At 39.2% G+C, this 17,370-nt stretch overlaps 1 protein-coding gene across 1 annotated transcript in view; it reads left to right on the forward strand.

Moving 5' to 3' along the window:
• Positions 1-17,370, forward strand: part of vwa2 (von Willebrand factor A domain containing 2) — a 64,895-nt gene that overhangs the window by 37,052 nt on the left and 10,473 nt on the right. Inside the window, exons 9-13 of the mRNA XM_073027810.1 lie at positions 504-559; positions 1,857-1,964; positions 5,359-5,937; positions 8,642-9,193; positions 16,114-16,236. Coding sequence (XP_072883911.1) covers positions 504-559; positions 1,857-1,964; positions 5,359-5,937; positions 8,642-9,193; positions 16,114-16,236 — 1,418 coding nt within the window. The remainder of the gene's footprint in view (positions 1-503; positions 560-1,856; positions 1,965-5,358; positions 5,938-8,641; positions 9,194-16,113; positions 16,237-17,370) is intronic.

Genomic DNA, 17,370 nt, shown 5'->3' on the forward strand with positions numbered 1-17,370 from the left:
GCCTTTTCCATCCCTTGCCTCAGGCCCGACACTCTGACCTTTGGAGGTTCATGGGAGAATCATTATAGTTACTAGTGACTTGTTTGACATAGGTTCTATTTGATAATGTTAGAGTGTTTCTGGAGAAGTGACAAGCCCAAAGAATACTGTTAAGTTGTATAGACATTTCCAAGAGACTTTAAGTAAAATAATCATGAGGGAGGCCTTTGCAAGCTTTCAAAAGGCCACCAAGCGATGTCTTTGGAAGAGAAAGATCATCAGAGAATGATAATTCTATCAGAATGATATTATATTTCCGTATGTTCTCACTACTCTGCTGTGGGACTTTGTTTGTTGCAAACTTCACACTATGAATGAATTTAGATAATAATTGACTAAAAAGTAAATTTTTTGGGAAGTTTCGAAGTAGAAAGAATAAACTCTGAAAAGTATTCCATAATATTCCATATTCTTTGCATGGAAATATCTTGATAAGTTCTCACAGAAATTAATCTTTTTTGTAGTTGGAAGCGAGTTTATAAGACACATCTTGCTCGATGCTACAGAACTATGTGCCCAGGTATTTAATGTTTAAAAAATACTTTCTCACATTTCATCCTACTCCAAAGACCAGTTTTGTTGTTTCAGTGGAGTACTTTCCTTCTTGATGAATTTAAATGCAATGTTAAAGATGTCTGTGGTAAAATATTTTATTAAGTGCTCACGTTATTTTCTGTAACATTGTTTACTAAGGTTGAAAAGATTATTCTTGTTAATGTATTTCTCTGTGTAATTAGTCTGTGTGAGAGTCTGACATCAAATCAGTGTAAATAACCACAACTTCAAAATAAAACATAAAATGATGCACCTCAGTAATCTCGGGGTCACAGACTGGAATTAGTGATCCATATCTGTGCCCTCAACTTTATTTATTTATTTGCGAGACAGCGCAGAATAGGCCTCTGGCCCTTTGATCTGCACTGCCCAACACCTCCCGATTTAACCTAATCACAGGACAATTCAAAATGACCAATTAACTTATTAACCAGTACATCTTTGGACTGTGGGGTGAAACCAGAGAACCCAGAGAAATCCCAAACAACACACACACAAAATGCTGGTGGAACACAGCAGGCCAGGCAGCATCTATAAGGAGAAGCACTGTCGACGTTTCGGGCCGAGACCCTTCGTCAGGACTATCCCATACATTTCACAGGGAGGAAGTGCTGTCTTCTAACAATGACGCCGGAATTGAACTATGAACTACAATGCCCCAAGCTGTAATAACCTCTGCGCTTTGTGGCACCCAAATCTCTTGCAGTTGGCAAGTTGAATAACTTTGCAATTCATAAGGCTATGGTTTTTTACCATATAAGGTATAATACTTTAAAGTCACAAAAACTAATTGCTTTTAACTAGAGTATCAAGCCAATCAAAGAGAATTGTTCAAGAAAAACCATATGGTGCAAGATCAAACACTTTGTGGTAATTCTTCAGATTGCTTGTTAAAGTCAGCATGAAATATCCAACTTTCTAAATGAGATTGACAAGAATAATTTTAGAGTTATGTTTTAATCGATTCAGATATTTCTTTTCACAAGAATATTTTAGGTACAATTAATGAACAGCACTTAATTCAAGAAACGTGAATGTTGATTTAATTGCCAATATAATGTGTCTGTGATTGCAACTCAAGTATTATCTGGCTGACAAGAAATGCAAAAGTATTGCTATTCTTTATTTTATCAATCAATGCACATTTTGGTTATAATGAATGAAACAGTTATTTCTTCTGGATATTTATTAATCTCATATGTAACTTCCTTTTCAAAAAGTCTTTGAACATCCTATCAGTATTTGATGTAAACCCTTTGCAGAACCATGCGATTCACAGCCCTGTCAGTATGGAGGCACGTGTGTCTCAGAGGACCTTGAAAAGTACCACTGTATCTGCCCTGCAGCATTTGGAGAAGATTTTAATTGCGGTAAATTGGTCTTACATTTTTTTGTTATTATTTTCCACAAATGTGTGTAAATTTGTTCATCTGATGTCTCTGTTCCATTAAACCATGCTTTGTTTGGTCTGAATAATACTTACAAATCTGTTTCCATTGGAGTGGCACCTTGCAAATATTGTTTGAAAGAAAAAGAAATGAAGATTTTAAAAAAGCTGCAAATGCTTGAAATCTGAAACAAAAACTGAAAATTCAGTGCTGCTGAAGTTGTGTGTTATTCCTCTCTACACCTTGTGGCTCATCAGGTGCCAACCTTGCCATTTCATTAGCATTTGCCTGTTTTTTTTGAGACCAAGTTGCTAGCTCGAAGTTCAATCCAGCACAGCTGGAAAGCATGTAAGGAACTGGCTGGATTTGAACCCGGGACCACTCACTTCAAAGTCTGTTGCGGACATCACTACACCATCAGCTGGTTTAATGTTGTGTAGTCTGACAGAAAATGTACAACAGATTAAAGGAAAAAAAATAAAAGAATCAATATTGAATTATCCAACTTTAGACAATTCACCCTTTCATTTTATTTATATTAAGAACTAGCCATTTTTGCCTGCTGTCTCTTTATTTACTTTTTGTATGCAGTCAGTCTCTACACAATTAGCAACACATTTTCTCTGATCTTAGCTGCTCCTGAAATAGGACATTATTTCATCCTATCAGAGAAATTCTCAATGCAGCATCAATTGCCTTTCCCTGCCCCCTTTGCTACCTCAAGGAGCTTGTTCTTTCTCTTTCTCGGATCAGATGAATAGTGCTGAACATGAATCATTGACAATCCCTCTTTCCATAGGTGCTGACTGAGTTGTTGAGTTTGTCTGTTCCTTCAGTTTCTATTTTTGTTTGACCTAGTTCTGTGTAATCTCAAAATTGATCTACCATTGTTTGAATTAATGGCTGAGTGCTGAAACTCATGACGAAGATTGTACATTCCAACAAAATTTGTGTATCATCGAATATTGAAATTGCTGTACTTTAATTCATCCAGGAAAATTAGACTGTAAACTTCCTAATGCCTAAACTATTATTGAAACCAAATCAGGTTTATTATCACCGGCGTATGTTTGAAATTTGTTAACTTAGCGCTAGCAGTACAATGCAATACATGATAACATGGAAAAAATAAGTAAATCAATTACAGTAAGTATATATATGTGTATATTAAATAGTTAGATTAAAAATAGTGCAAAAACAGAAATACTAGAAAGAAAGTGAGGTAGTGTTCATAGGCTCAATATCATCTTGTTTTTCTTTGCTTTAAAGGGGTACACCATACTCAGAAGTTATTAAAACAGTTGCCATGATTATATTTGGTAAATGTGGTGACACAGCAGCAGCCTGGCACTCAATGTCAGTAAGACGAAAGAGCTGATTGTGGACTTCCAAAAGGATAAGATGAAGGAACACATACCAATCCTCATAGAGGGATCAGGAGTCGGGAGAGTGAGCAGTTTTAAGTTCCTGGGTGTCAAGATCTCTGAGGACCTAACTTGGTCCCAACATATTAAGGCAGCTATAAAGAAGGCAAGACAGCAACTATACTTCATTAGTACTTTGAAGAGATTGGGTATGTCAACAAAAACACAAAAACTTCCATAGATGTACCGTGGAGAGCATTCTAACAGGCTGCATCACTGTTTGGTATGGGGGTGGGGGACAACTGCACTGGACTAAGAAGTTGCAGAGGGTTGTAAATTTAGTCAGCTCCATCTTGGGTACTAGCCTACAAAGTACTCAGGACATCTTCAAGGACCAGTGACTCAGAAAGGCAGTGTCCATTATTAAGGATCTCCAGCACCCAGGGCATGCTTTTTTCTTACTCTCAAGTAGGAGGTACAGAAGCCTGAAGGCACACACTCAGCGATTCAGGAACAACTTCTTCCCCTCTGCCATCCGATTCCTAAATGGACATCGAACCCTTGGACACTACCTCACTTTTTTAATATATAGTACTTCTGTTTTTAAACATTTTTAAAATCTACTTAAAATCTATCATATGCTGTAATTTATTTATTTATTATCATTTTATATTTTTCTTCTTCTTCTATATTATGTATTGCATTGAACTGCTGCTGCTAAGTTAACAAATTTCATGACACATGCTGATGATAATAAACCTGATTCTGATTATGTTTTAGTGTAATCGTACACTTTCTTTGTATTTATTTATGGTAATTCATTCCTTTAATTCATGTGTTTGTATTGAATAGACTACATTACTGCAACATACATTTTACTGGCCTTTCAAATCAACCCATTAACAAGCTCCAACTCATTCAGAATGCCGCTGCTGGACCTGTAACCAAAACCAGGATAAGGGAACGTATTACTCCTGTACTAGCTATTCTGCCTTGGCTTCCTGTATATTTTAGAATTGATTACTTGAGACCACAGTACATCAAAGAATCCTTTTTGTTTTATAATCCTACTTGAGCTCTCAAGTCTTTTTCTGCCAGTTTCTTAAATTTAAATAATCTACCTCAAAAGATATTTGTTAAGTCAGCTTTTTTGAATGACGGTCCTAAACTGTAGAATTCAATATGTAAAACTATAAGGGATGCAGACTCAGTTGACACTTTTAAATGCCAGCTCAAAACCTATTTATTTAACCTTGATCTCATTGTAAAGCACTTTGAGCTACACGATCTGTATGAAAAGTGTTCTATAAATAGTTGTTATTATTACTATTAATAACTGGATTTTGCCTAAATGTCTGCTGGCGATGTGTGGTCTGATGTCAAACTTTTAACACAGTCACAGGAGAATAGTCAGTTTGAAGTCGCATTCCTTGAAGGAATGAAGCTTTCTTTCAAAATACATGTTCATTATGTTTTATATTTTCAGCTTTATGCCTTTCATTTGCTGATATTTTTGGCACTTAAAAGTCCACTTTGTTTCATTGGCTGAATACTAGTTGGTGAACAATAAAACTCCTTCATATTCCTTTATTTAATATAATGAAAAGTTCAAGAAAACACAAGGAAATCCGATTTTAAAAGGACTGAAAGAAACAATTTAACACACTTGCATTAAAGGCCCAAGCACAGTATTATATTTGAGTTTGTGCCAGAGCAATGCTATCGATATTGCCTTTCTGTTGATGCATAATTCATTTTAGTATGAATTTTTAATATCAAAGTTCAAATTTATTATTGAGGCATGTATACCACAAACAACCTTGAGATTCGTCTTCCACAAGACAAAGAGACACAATAGAATCCATGAAAAGCCACACTTAACAAAGACTGGCAAATGTCCAGTCTTTTTACTGGAAAGAAAAATTATCCTTTTGAATTACTGTCTGTAATTTTAGTTAAGCTTTGCCACTGTCGGTGTTTCTTGTTATTATATATTTTTTAAATTTTAACAGCTCCACAGCAAGGACTTGAATGCAGTGTGGATCTTCTGCTGCTAATTGATGGCTCAGCCAAGGCAACCCCTGAAGGATTTCTCCGGCACAAAGCCTTTGTAAAAAGATTTCTGCAGGTTGTGCTGACTGCAGACAGTCAAATTAACGTAGGTGTGGCACAGTACAGTGACGGAGTCCAAATGGAATTGCCTATGGGACTGCACCATGATGTATCAGATGTTGCTCATAAGATTGAACTGATGCGTTTCAAAGGAGGCAGCACAAAGACTGGGAAGGCTTTAGAATACCTCACCCAGATTGGATTTAAAACCAGATCAACAGTTCCACATGTTCATGAGGACCGTCCGCACGTTTTAATTCTACTAACAAACTCAAAAGCAGACGATTCCACAGCTGAATCAGCCAAATATGCCAGAGAGCGAGAAGTCTTCCTCCTTGCAGTTGGAAGCCACAGTCTTCAGTCAGAGTTGGTTGCAATTACAGGAAATCCCCAGCGTACAGTCACATATTCAAATCCTCAACATTTCTTCAATCAGATTCCTGAACTAAGAACAAAAATCTGCAACATTGACAATCAAGGTATAAACACTTTCCTAAACTGTCCCTCATCTGGCTGAGCTGATAGCACTATGGTAAGATTGAAGACATGACATTATAACTGGTGTCATTGCATTACATACCATGCAGTGTTTAAAAGGATGAGTGGGGATCTCACTGAAACTTACCAAATATTAAAAGACCTGTAGCCCAATGACATTGTTTGCCTACCCAGTCAGTCACGGAACCAGGAAAGCTAATAAGAGAGGACAAGGGATTTTTATTATAAATAAAGAAAAGTATACAAATGACAGCGAAGAGATTTGTCCTCTGTTAAATGTGATGAAAGTGGAATGTTTTAATGTATTCCATTAAGTGACTGAATTTTGGAAGCAAAGTAACAGAACCTTCTAGCTAGCCTCCTCGGCCTCCCCTCCCCAACCTTTGTCTTCCCCTTTCCAGTTCACTCGTGAAACATTGACCGTTCCTTCATTTCTGTAGATGCTTCCTGACCTGCTGAGTTCCTCCAGCATTTTGTGTGTTGCTTTGGATTTCCAGCATCTACAGACTTTCAAGTGTCAGCACTGTAGGTTTTAATCAAGACTGAGGAACTATTTGTACTCTATTACAAATCAACTGTGCATTCGCTTTATAGAGAGTAAAAGCTGAAAATGTGGAATACTGCAAGATCATCACAAATCACCTCAGCACTATGTATAAAGTATTACTTTCTGATTTGGATCTCTTAGGCTGTCTGTCAGACAAAATATTCTGCATGTTTAGTCTGACAGACACTCTTTTATCACATCCACATTACAAGAAAATGCAAGGAATGCATTCACAGTGCCGGTTAATAACTTTACTGTTCTATGTTCTGACATTACAAACATCCTGGGAGAGGTGCCAATATGTTCTAATTTGTGAGCTGAACAGTAACTCCACAAAACTTCCTTCTTAAAAAACTATAATTGATTCTTCTACTTTTGCCAAAGCTCTCTTCATCTTCAGGAATATGTTTTTCCCTAATACCTTGTGCTGTCAGGAATGCTGTGTGCCAACCCCACAGTGTCACCTTCACACCAACAGTATCTGTGTGCCTCTTATTCACTCAGCCTACTAATCCCTCCACAACATTTTGCTGCCCTAAACATACTTTTGTAATTTATTACAATCAGACTAAGGGATCTAGTGTATTTCCTTTTACTTTTAATCGTCAACCTGCAATTTCTGACCTTGGCACTTGTCCTCCACTACGTGTTGATGTTTAGTAGGAGCCATGCTTATCTTCATTCCTCAAACCACTTTATGCTTTAGGAGTGAGTTTCTGAATCCAAAGGTCATTCTCTTTGGATGTTGTAATACATATCTGAATAAATATCATGGTCATCTTCATGCTCCAGAATACTTCTTTTCCTTCTTCTAGAATTGTTTCTCTTTCTCTCTTTTCTTTAACCCCCAAACTTAGTTTCAGATGCTGTACGTTGACCTCCTTAACCCTCTGTTTGCCCCTTCATGTCTGAAATCATTATGTCTGAAATATCTGAAATCTCCAGAATTAACTCTTTCTATGCTTTTCCCATTTATGATTGTAAAACTTGTGGAATACTGGATAACAGGTATCTTGCCTTACCGAGTCAAGTCATCAAGTCAAGTTTATTGTCACTTGTATTGTCACAAGTACAAGTACAATGAAAAACTTGCTTGTAACACAGCTGTTGTCCTGTTGAATAGTACTGGTTTCCCATCATCACGTGCCTTTTTATACCTGCAGTTTTCCCTGGCCCTGCATCGTAGAACAGAGAACACCATAGCACAGTGCAGGCTCTTTAGCCTAAGGTAGTGTGCATACCTTTTAACCCACTCTAGAGTCAAGCTATCCCTTCCCTCCTCCATAACCCTCTATTTTTCTTTCAGCCACATGTGCCTATCTACGAGTCTCTTAAGTATCTCTAATGTATATGCCTCTAGCACCACCCCTTGGCAACATGTTCCATGCATCTGTGTAAAAAATGTAGCTCTGATACTCCCCGCCCCCGTACTTTCCTCCAATCACCTTAAAATTATGTCACCTCTTACTAGCCATTTCTGCCCTGGGAAAAAGAGTATCTGCCAATCTACTTTAGTTATGTCTCTTATCATATTCCTCTCATCTTCCTTCACTTCAAAGCCAATAACCCTAACTTGCTCAACCTGTCCTCATAAGGCATGATCTCTAATCCAGGCAGCATTCTGGTAAATCTCCTTTGCACCCTTTCCAAAGCTTCCACATCCTTTCCTAAATCTTCATGTTTGTGGACTTTGGATTTATATGTGTAGACTTGCTTCTAATTCTCTGCAATTTTCAACCTATCGCTTGGAATTTGTACTCGAGAACACTCTATTACTTTTTAAAATCCTTGTAAGTGTGGTCAATGCACATCATTAATATTCTGTTAAGCTGATTGGTGGCAAGTATAGGTGGGATGTCAGGGATGGATTTCTTTTTACTCAGAGTGGTAGGTGTTTGGAATGGGCTGTCAGGAGTAGTGCTAGAGGCAGATACATTAGGGACATTTAAGAGTCTCCTAGATAGGTACATGGCTGAAAGAAAAGTGTAGGGCTATGTGGAAGGGAAGGGTTAGATTGAATTTGGAGTAGGTTGAAAGGTTGGGGAACATCGTGAACCAAAGGGCTTGTACTGTACTGTTCCAAGAACTATTACATTACTGGGAATTTCTAATTCTGTGCCAACTCTCTTTCTGTGCAGGATGCTTATCCCAGCCTTTAGATCTCGTGTTTGCTTTGGATGCATCATCTGGAGTTGGAAAGGACAACTTTGATAAAGTGAAAGATTTTACGAAGGCTGTCACCATGCAGTTTGAAATAAACCGTGACATTACTCAGGTTGGCCTCGTGATTTATGGCAGCAGTTCGAGAACAATTTTTGGTCTTGATGCGTTTGATTCAGGCATTAACCTCCAGAAGGCCATTGACTTAGCTCCTTATTTGGGCGGAACTGCTTCCACTGGCAGTGTTCTCCTTCACATTTACGATGATGTGATGACTGTCCGACAAGGTGCCCGGCCTGGTGTGAATAAAGTGGTGGTGGTCCTAACAGATGGAGCAAGCACCGATGATGCAGCAGTTCCTGCACAGACTCTAAGGAACAACGGCATCACTGTCTTTGCTGCAGGTATCGGTGATGTGCAGAAGCAGTCATTGCGAAGGATCGCTGGCTCTGCCAATTACATGATAACTGTGCCATCCTTTGAGGATTTGAAATATTTTGACGAAATCATTGCTCACAGGATTTGTGAAGGTAATTAGATGCATCTTGCCAAAAGAATTTCCATAATGTCTTTTTTTAATTATTCTGTCAGATATTTAATTCATGGTTGTTAATTAAATTAAATCAAATGCCTAGAGAGAAGTTTACCTTGAGAATTTGATTGTGACTTGCAGTAGAGTAAATCTGTAACAAGGGTCTGATTTGATCCCAAAGTGACTAGATTGGTACACTGCCAGGACCACTACGTGTAGGTTTTGAGGTGTATATGAGGAGATTTGAGTGATGGTCTGAAGATATGTCTCTAACAAAGGAGGTGTAAGGTGCACCTTCCTTCTCTAGCCTGTAGGTCACCCTTGGGCAAGGTGCAGCACCTGCTGAGCCCCCTGATCAGGGTCACGTGAGGCCATGGGAGCAGGTGGTGGATGGCTGTATGAGCCCCTGGTGCATATCACAAGTTCTGGTTATGCGACCACTGACACCAGGCAGACAACTTCCGAAGAGTATTGATAATGGCTGGGGTCACCCGCCTTGTAAAGTCACTGCCCAGAAGAAAGCAATGGCAAACCAATTCTGTAGAAAAATTTGCCAAGAGTTGTCATGGTCATGGAAAGACCATCATTGTCCACGTCATAGGACACGGCATATAACAAATTAAGAGTATAGGAGATAGAATGGTGATTGTAGAAACGTATTTAAGAGGAGAGTACAGGGTGAAAGCACACCTTGTTTTTGAGGGGAGTGGGTGTTAAAACAGAAAGTATACAGGTAGGTTGAAGACCAAAGGCAAGAGATTTACAAGGGATGTTGAGGCAGCTTCTTCATGCAAAGGGTAGTGTGTATTTGATGTGAGCCCCCAGAAACAGTAGTTGAGGTGGGCACATTAGGAACATTCAAAACCATCCAGGTAAGTACATGGATACTAGAAGTTAATTTATTTATTGAGTTACCGTGTGGAGCAAATCCTTCTGGCCCTTCAAGCCATGCCACCCAGCTACCTTTGATTTAACCCTAGCCTAATCATAGGACAATGTACAATGACCAATTAACCGATAAAACGGTATGTCATTGGAATGTGAGAAGAAAATGGAGCACACATTTCACGGGGTGGACATACAAACTCCTTACCGAGGACACCGGGATTGAAGTCTGAACTCCAAAGCCCTGAGCTGCAGTAGCGTTGTGCTAACTGCTACACTATAGGCCAAACACAGACAGATGGGACTAGCCCGGTCGGCTGGAGGGCCTGTTTGCGTGTTGACTCCATGACTATGACGACAACCAGAGTGTGAAGAAACTTCTTCCTATGGCAAGTCTCCAGCTGGAAGCATTAGGTGAGGAGAAATATCCACTAATGCTAACTGGCAGAGCATATACTTCAATAATAGCAACTCGGAAAGATACTGGAAAGTACTATGCACCCACTAGAGTCTATCCCAGTAAGTTCAAAGTTCAAAATAAATTTATTATCAGAGTACATACATGTCACCACACACAACCTTGAGATTATTTTTCTGCAGACATACTTAACAAATCTACAGAACAGTAAGAAGTCCATGCCCTTCGGAGTTCAGGGAAAGCTCGCATTTTTATATGTTACTTTCATTTTTAAAGAGCTAAATTTAAACCCATAAGGCATCGGGGCAGAAGGAGGTCATGAAGCCCATTGAATCTGCTCTACCATTCCATCATGGCTGATAAATTATCCCTCTCAACCCCATTCTCTTGCCTTCTCTCCATAACCTTTGATGCTCTGACTAATCATGAACCTACCAACTTCCACCTTAAATATACCCAATGATTTGGCCTCAAAAGCCGACCATGGTCCATAGATTGTCCACTCTCTGGCTAAAGAAATTCCTTCTCATCTCTGATCTGAATGGACAGCCCTTCATTTTGAGGCTGTGTCCTCTCGTTCTAGGCTCACCTACTACAAGAAGCATCCTTATCAGATCCACTCACAAAGAACTGAATTAATTGTATTTATTTAAATCTTACGTCTGTCTCACAACATGAGGGAGTAATAATCTTTGTGTTGTGACTCTGTTGCAATGTACAGACATGAATTTTAATGGCTTGTAGAAAGAAGCTGTCCCATAGCCTGTTGGTCCTGGCTTTAATGTTGCGGTACCGTTTGCCAGACGGAAGCAGCTGAAACAGTTTATGGTTGGGGTGACTGGTGTCCCCAATGATCTCCCAGGCCTTCCTGCTGAAGTAAATGTCCTCAATGGAGGGAAGCTCACATTCACAGATGTGCTGGGCTGTCCGTACCACTCTCTGCAGTGCCCAGTGATCAAGGTTGGTGCAGTTCCCGTACCAGGCAGTGATACAGCCAGTCAGGATGCTCTCAATGGTACCCCAGTAGAAGGTCTTGAGGATTTGTCTATCAAAGCCTTTCAATGTTTGATAGGTTTCACTGAGATCCCCCTTCATGCTTCAGAATTCCAGAGAGTACAAGCCCAGAACCATCAAATGGGTCAAGCATGTTAACCCTTTCATTTCCAGAATCGTTCTTTTGAACCTCTCTGGAACCTCTCCAATGTTTATTCTTAGATAAGTGACCCAAAACTGTTCACAATTCCCCAAGTGCTGTCAGGCCAATGCCATATAAAGCCTCAGCATTACATATTTGCTCTTATGCTCTTGTCCTCTTGAAATAAATACTAACATTGCCTTTCTTACTACCAACTCAACTTAAAAAGAGAGAATGAGTTAATCTTTCTCCACCCTTGATTTTTTTTTCACTCACTTGCAGCCAGGTTTGTTGTAATTGGAACAACCTACTGCACTCCTCTAGCTGAGAACTCTTGTAAGACTTCAGTTTTGGATAGTGTCAGCATTCAACGCCTTCTGCCTTGATAGATCTGGCAGATAATATCAACAATGCATTTACTGTAAATCTATCAGCAAGTTATAATAAAGTTCAAGAAGCCATTGGCACACCGACCTTCAGTGTTAATACTCAAACTAAACATTATCAACAGAAATATATAAAATGCAGGTGAACTAATATTGGTGCACAGACAAAAGGAAATTTAAAATAAAAGTTAGCAGATGGTAACTGCAATAAGGACACATAACTGAATTACACATCTGGAACTAGAAATAGACTTGGATAGTTTGTAGTCTCAAAGTGACATGGGGAAGTATCACATACTGAACATAACCAGACTAACGTTAGGAAGCATTTCTTTACACAGAGTTGTGGACACATGGAACAAACTACCTAGATGTGTCGTTGAGAGAGGTACTTTAGGGATGTTCAACTCTAAACTAATTAGTTATTTCAATACACTATGTGAATAGAAATTTGGCAAACTTTGTTGAACAAATTGGCCGGTTCTTGTCAAAAACTTTCTAATGTTCTAGTGTTCTTATAAAAAGGTAATTCGCTAATCAGTAATGAGATTCAAATGTATAAGAATAAGTAATTTCCTAATCAGTCAAAAGTTCCAAGAGTGTAACTTATTGGTACTAAACGAGCAGGAAGTGGAATTCTATCTCACTAAATGAGTAAGTCTCCATACCTTCTTTCATCTTACAAGCTACCAAGGACTATGAGCCTTCCCATTTTCTCATTGGTATACCAAAAGTCAGGAAGTATGATTCTAGATCTCTCCACTTCTCCCTCTTTTTTAAGACCTATTTTAAATTCAAAGTAACACACTGTTGAAAAATTATAGTGAACTGATTTGTTGGCTTGTTATGTGCCATGTCGTATGACGTCAGAAATCATGGTCCTTCCATGACCATGATTGTTCTTGGCAGACTTTTCTACAGAAGCGGTTTGCCATTGCCTCCTTCTGGGCAGTGTCTTTTACTAGACCAATGAACCCAACTATTATCGATACCCTTCAGAGGCTGTCTGTCTGGCATCAGTAGTCGCATAACCAGGACTTGTGATATACACCATCTGCTCATACAACCGTCCGCCACCTGTTCCCATAGCTTCATGTGACCCTGATCAGTGGGGAGGGGGCCACTGAGCAGGTGCTACACCTTGCCAAATAGTGACCTGCAGGCTGGCAGAGGGAAGGAGTGCCTTACATCTCCTTTGGTAGAGAAGTATCTCCATCCAAGTAAACGGATTTATCAAAGTAAGTTGGATGTGGAATACAACAGAGAAGTTTAGATTTGGTAGGTTATGTTGAGGTGATTTTCCTACTCTAAGATTACATTTCACAAATGATATTTAGATGACTATTGGTATCAATTTGTCTTGTAATCACAATAACTTTGAGTTAAATAACTGCATCAGTTAATTATTTTATACCTCCAACATATTTTTCCTTCTGATGTTATTCAGTCATCTTGAGCACAACTTTATGGTAAAAGTGACCAGGCTGAATCTTCCACAAAGGGCAATTCCAACTTTTATGGTTCTTGGTAGAAGAAGTAAATGTGTAGACTATGTTCTAACCAGGGAGAAAATTCAAAAATCTGATGTGCAAACGAACTTTGGAGTCATTGTACAGAATGTACATGGACGAGAGGTGTATGGAGGGATATGGGCCAGGTGCAGGTCAGTGGGACTAGGCAGTAAAAATGGTTCGGCACAGCCAAGAAGGGCCAAAAGGCCTGTTTCTGTGCTGTAATGTTCTATTGTTCTAATTCCCTGAAGGTTAACTTACAGGTTGAGTCAGTGATGAGGAAGGAAAATGCAATGTTAGCATTCATTTCAAGAGGTCTAGAACATAACAGCAAGGATGTAATAATGCTGAGGCTTTATAAGGCATTGCTCAGACTGCACTGGGAGTATTGTGAGCAGTTTTGTGCCGCTTACCTAAAGTGTGCTGGCATTGCGGCGAGTCTAGAGGAGGTTCACGAGAATGATTCTGAGAATGTAAGTGTTAATGTATGCGGAGTGTTTGATGTCTCTGGGCCGTTGGAGTTCAGAAGAATGAGGGGGATTTCACTGAAACCTGTTGAATATTCAAAGACCTAGAAAGAGTGGATCTGGAGGGCACTTTTCCTCGAGGAGCAGAGTGTGTAGTCTCAGAATAGGGAGACATCGATTGAGAACAGAGAAGTGGATGAAGTTTCTTTAGCCAGATGGTGGTGAATCTATGGAGGCCAAGTCATTGAGTATATTTAAAGTGGAGGTTGATAGGTATGTGATTAGTCAGGGTGCCAAAGGTTATGGAGAGAAGGGAGGAGAATAGAATTGAGAGGGGTAATAAATCATCCATGGTGCAGTGGTGGAGTAGACTCAATAGGTAAATGACCTAATTCTGCTTCTAAGTCTTATGGTCTGTTTGACCAGTTGGAAAGTCATCAAAATATGGCTACTACATTCAGTAGTAAAGTGATAGTTTTAAAATGAAGTATAAAGTTATTGACCAAGAATATTTCTTGCATTTTTTCCAAAATGGGTGTGTAACAGGCTATGCAGGCTAGCTGACCTCTTTATTTAAAATAAGGAATGAATATAATCAGGACATTGTCATGGTGTTTCCAGACCTTTAATCTGAGCATCAGCATTGCCAGTTCAGTAATTTAACTTCTACTATGATCCTTGCTGTGAGCTGACCATGTTTATAAGATTGCGATATGAATGCTCCTTTAACTCTCATTACACAAGCCCGTATAGCAGAATTACTCAGTGATTTCATGCATTGAAAGGAGAATCAATACCACCATGCCAATCCAGAATGGAACTGTAATGGGCCAGTTTGTAAAGGTGTTGCAAAGTCATATGGTAAACCAGTTGGGGCTACCTTAAAACCAGAGGAGCTATTTGATCCCTCTGAATTTGTTGCACTGTGTTATTAGTGGTTTATGACAACAAAACATGTTTTGAAAATGTGTTTAGTGTGTGAGGATTTTTACCTTTGATCTTTTTTGACTTTGCAACGTGCTCTTTTCTCGGAAAGTATAGGCTTGCACTTCAAAAGTTGAAGCCTTTTTGAACTTGGAGATAACTTTGAATCTGTCTCTTAACTGAGTTTACAGTTTAGATCTTTAAAAGAAGCACACCTACTTTAAGAACTATACAAGCCACAGTATGTCATTTGAATTATGTGTTCTGGAGCTTGCATATTTCTAGTGCATTTATATAAGCAGAAGAGTAATGCTATGCATTGTCCGTGCTACAGTTTGAATAATAATTCCTTACATAACTGCACATTTCTTCTTTTTGTCATTATTTGAAAACACAGGAAAGTGCTTTTACGGACACATATCTTTTGTTTTGGATGGACCATGGTTTTCTTAATAATTGCAACTAGAATAAATGGGTAACTTTTTTAATTAAAAGGTCCTCTACAAATTCGATTTAATCAATTATGGAGCCAGCTTATAATCAAATGTATTCCATGAGAAAAATTGCCTGGTGCAGGTGTACTGAACAGCACACATTAATGTATTTGATCATTTGCCAGATCAGGTAGAGCCTGATCGATATTGAGACTTGTATGAACCTAGCTTTTCTACAATGTTTTAGTGAAAAACATTCATAACTCCAATGGGAATTGCTAGTACATTCTACTGACCATCGTGGTATTTCAAAACACAGTGAACTAAAAATTATTATTTTCTATAAATGCAAGTTCAAATCATAATCCTGTATATAAGGATATATTTGTGCTGATGTCAAGTGTTTTCACTGATTGCACTCAATAATTGTGATTAATTACTCTGCAGTTTTCAGTCCCTTTTGTGAATTGAATAGGATGCTTATTGTTTCAGTCAATTGATTAATGTTGGAATATATTACATGAATTCCCAACCCCGCCACCTTCTTTTCAAAGCTAAAGGCTGGTTGGATTAAAGGATTAGGGTGGTTTATTACCTAGAGAAAAGATTATGGCGCGTAAAAGAGATGGCTTACGATAGGGAAATGGAATGCATGGGAAAGATAAGAGCTGATTTGGAAGGTGATGAACGTAAGGAATTACATCAGTGGAAAATATGTTGACAGTTTTGGTGAACATGTTTCTGCATTATTTTAACAGTGGCCAAGCAGCCAGTCAACTTGTGCAAACCTAATCCATGTATGAACGGCGGGGAATGCATACTTCACGCTGGAAGATACCATTGTGAGTGTGAAGGCTGGGAGGGAGTCCACTGTGAACACAGTAAGTATTCAGCTCAACTGCAGCGTTGTTAAACCCTCGGTCTGAGCATTAACGTGGGACAATAAACCATTCCGTCATAGGCAGTGTTCATCAGGTCACTTATCTCTAGATCAGCAAGGAGTGAAGTTTCAGCAGCAGACACTGGCTTCAATGTAATGACTTGCCAGTGGTGAGGTTATTGTTGTGATTTTTAACCGCCCTCAACTCAATGACTATGTAGATAAACAGAAAGAATGCACAAAGCTCCACTAAGCAAAAGATAAGAAAAACACCAAACCACTTGAACCGGTCCATAAATTAGCCTGATGTGTACTGAATTGAAAGTGGTTCCAAAGGCCATGCAGAAATATTCTTCATGATTCAAAGAATTTTGTAGTGTGTTTGGAAATTTCAAAGTGTCTTGTCCACTTGCCGAGAGTGCTGAATTCATAAGTTGATAATTCATAAACACTTCATACTTGCTTCATGAGAGTATATTTACATTTCCAAAGAATTTTATTGACCGTAAAATGCATAATCTGTGGTAATCTGTGGTTATGAAGACATTTTATAAAATGCAACTAATTTATTTTCCTCTTTTAAAAGTTATTTTACAATTCAACTATTTGGGATTCTCGATGATTCAGCATCTCACTCAGCTGGTGTTGTTTGCTGTCTTTTCCCGAAGCTCACCAAAGATCGAGACCCCGCATTTCCCTGAAACTCACCAGGGACCTGATCACCACACTTCCCTGAAACTCACCAGGGACCTGATCACCACACTTCCCTCAAACTCTCCAGGGACCTGGTCCCCACACTTCCTTCAAACTCACCAGGGACCTGGTCACCACACTTTCCTCAAACTCACCAGGGACCTGATCACCACACTTCCCTCAAACTCACCAGGGACCTGATCATCACACTTCCTTCAAACTCTCCAGGGACCTGATCACCACACTTCCCTGAAACTCACCAGGGACCTGATCACCACACTTCCCTCAAACTCACCAGGGACCTGATCACCACACTTCCTTCAAACTCTCCAGGGACCTGATCACCACACTTCCCTGAAACTCACCAGGGACCTGATCACCACACTTCCCTCAAACTCACCAGGGACCTGATCACCACACTTCCTTCAAACTCTCCAGGGAC

The sequence above is a fragment of the Hemitrygon akajei genome, chromosome 23 (assembly GCF_048418815.1).
Source record: "Hemitrygon akajei chromosome 23, sHemAka1.3, whole genome shotgun sequence".
In the NCBI taxonomy this organism is placed as follows: Eukaryota; Metazoa; Chordata; class Chondrichthyes; order Myliobatiformes; family Dasyatidae; genus Hemitrygon; species Hemitrygon akajei.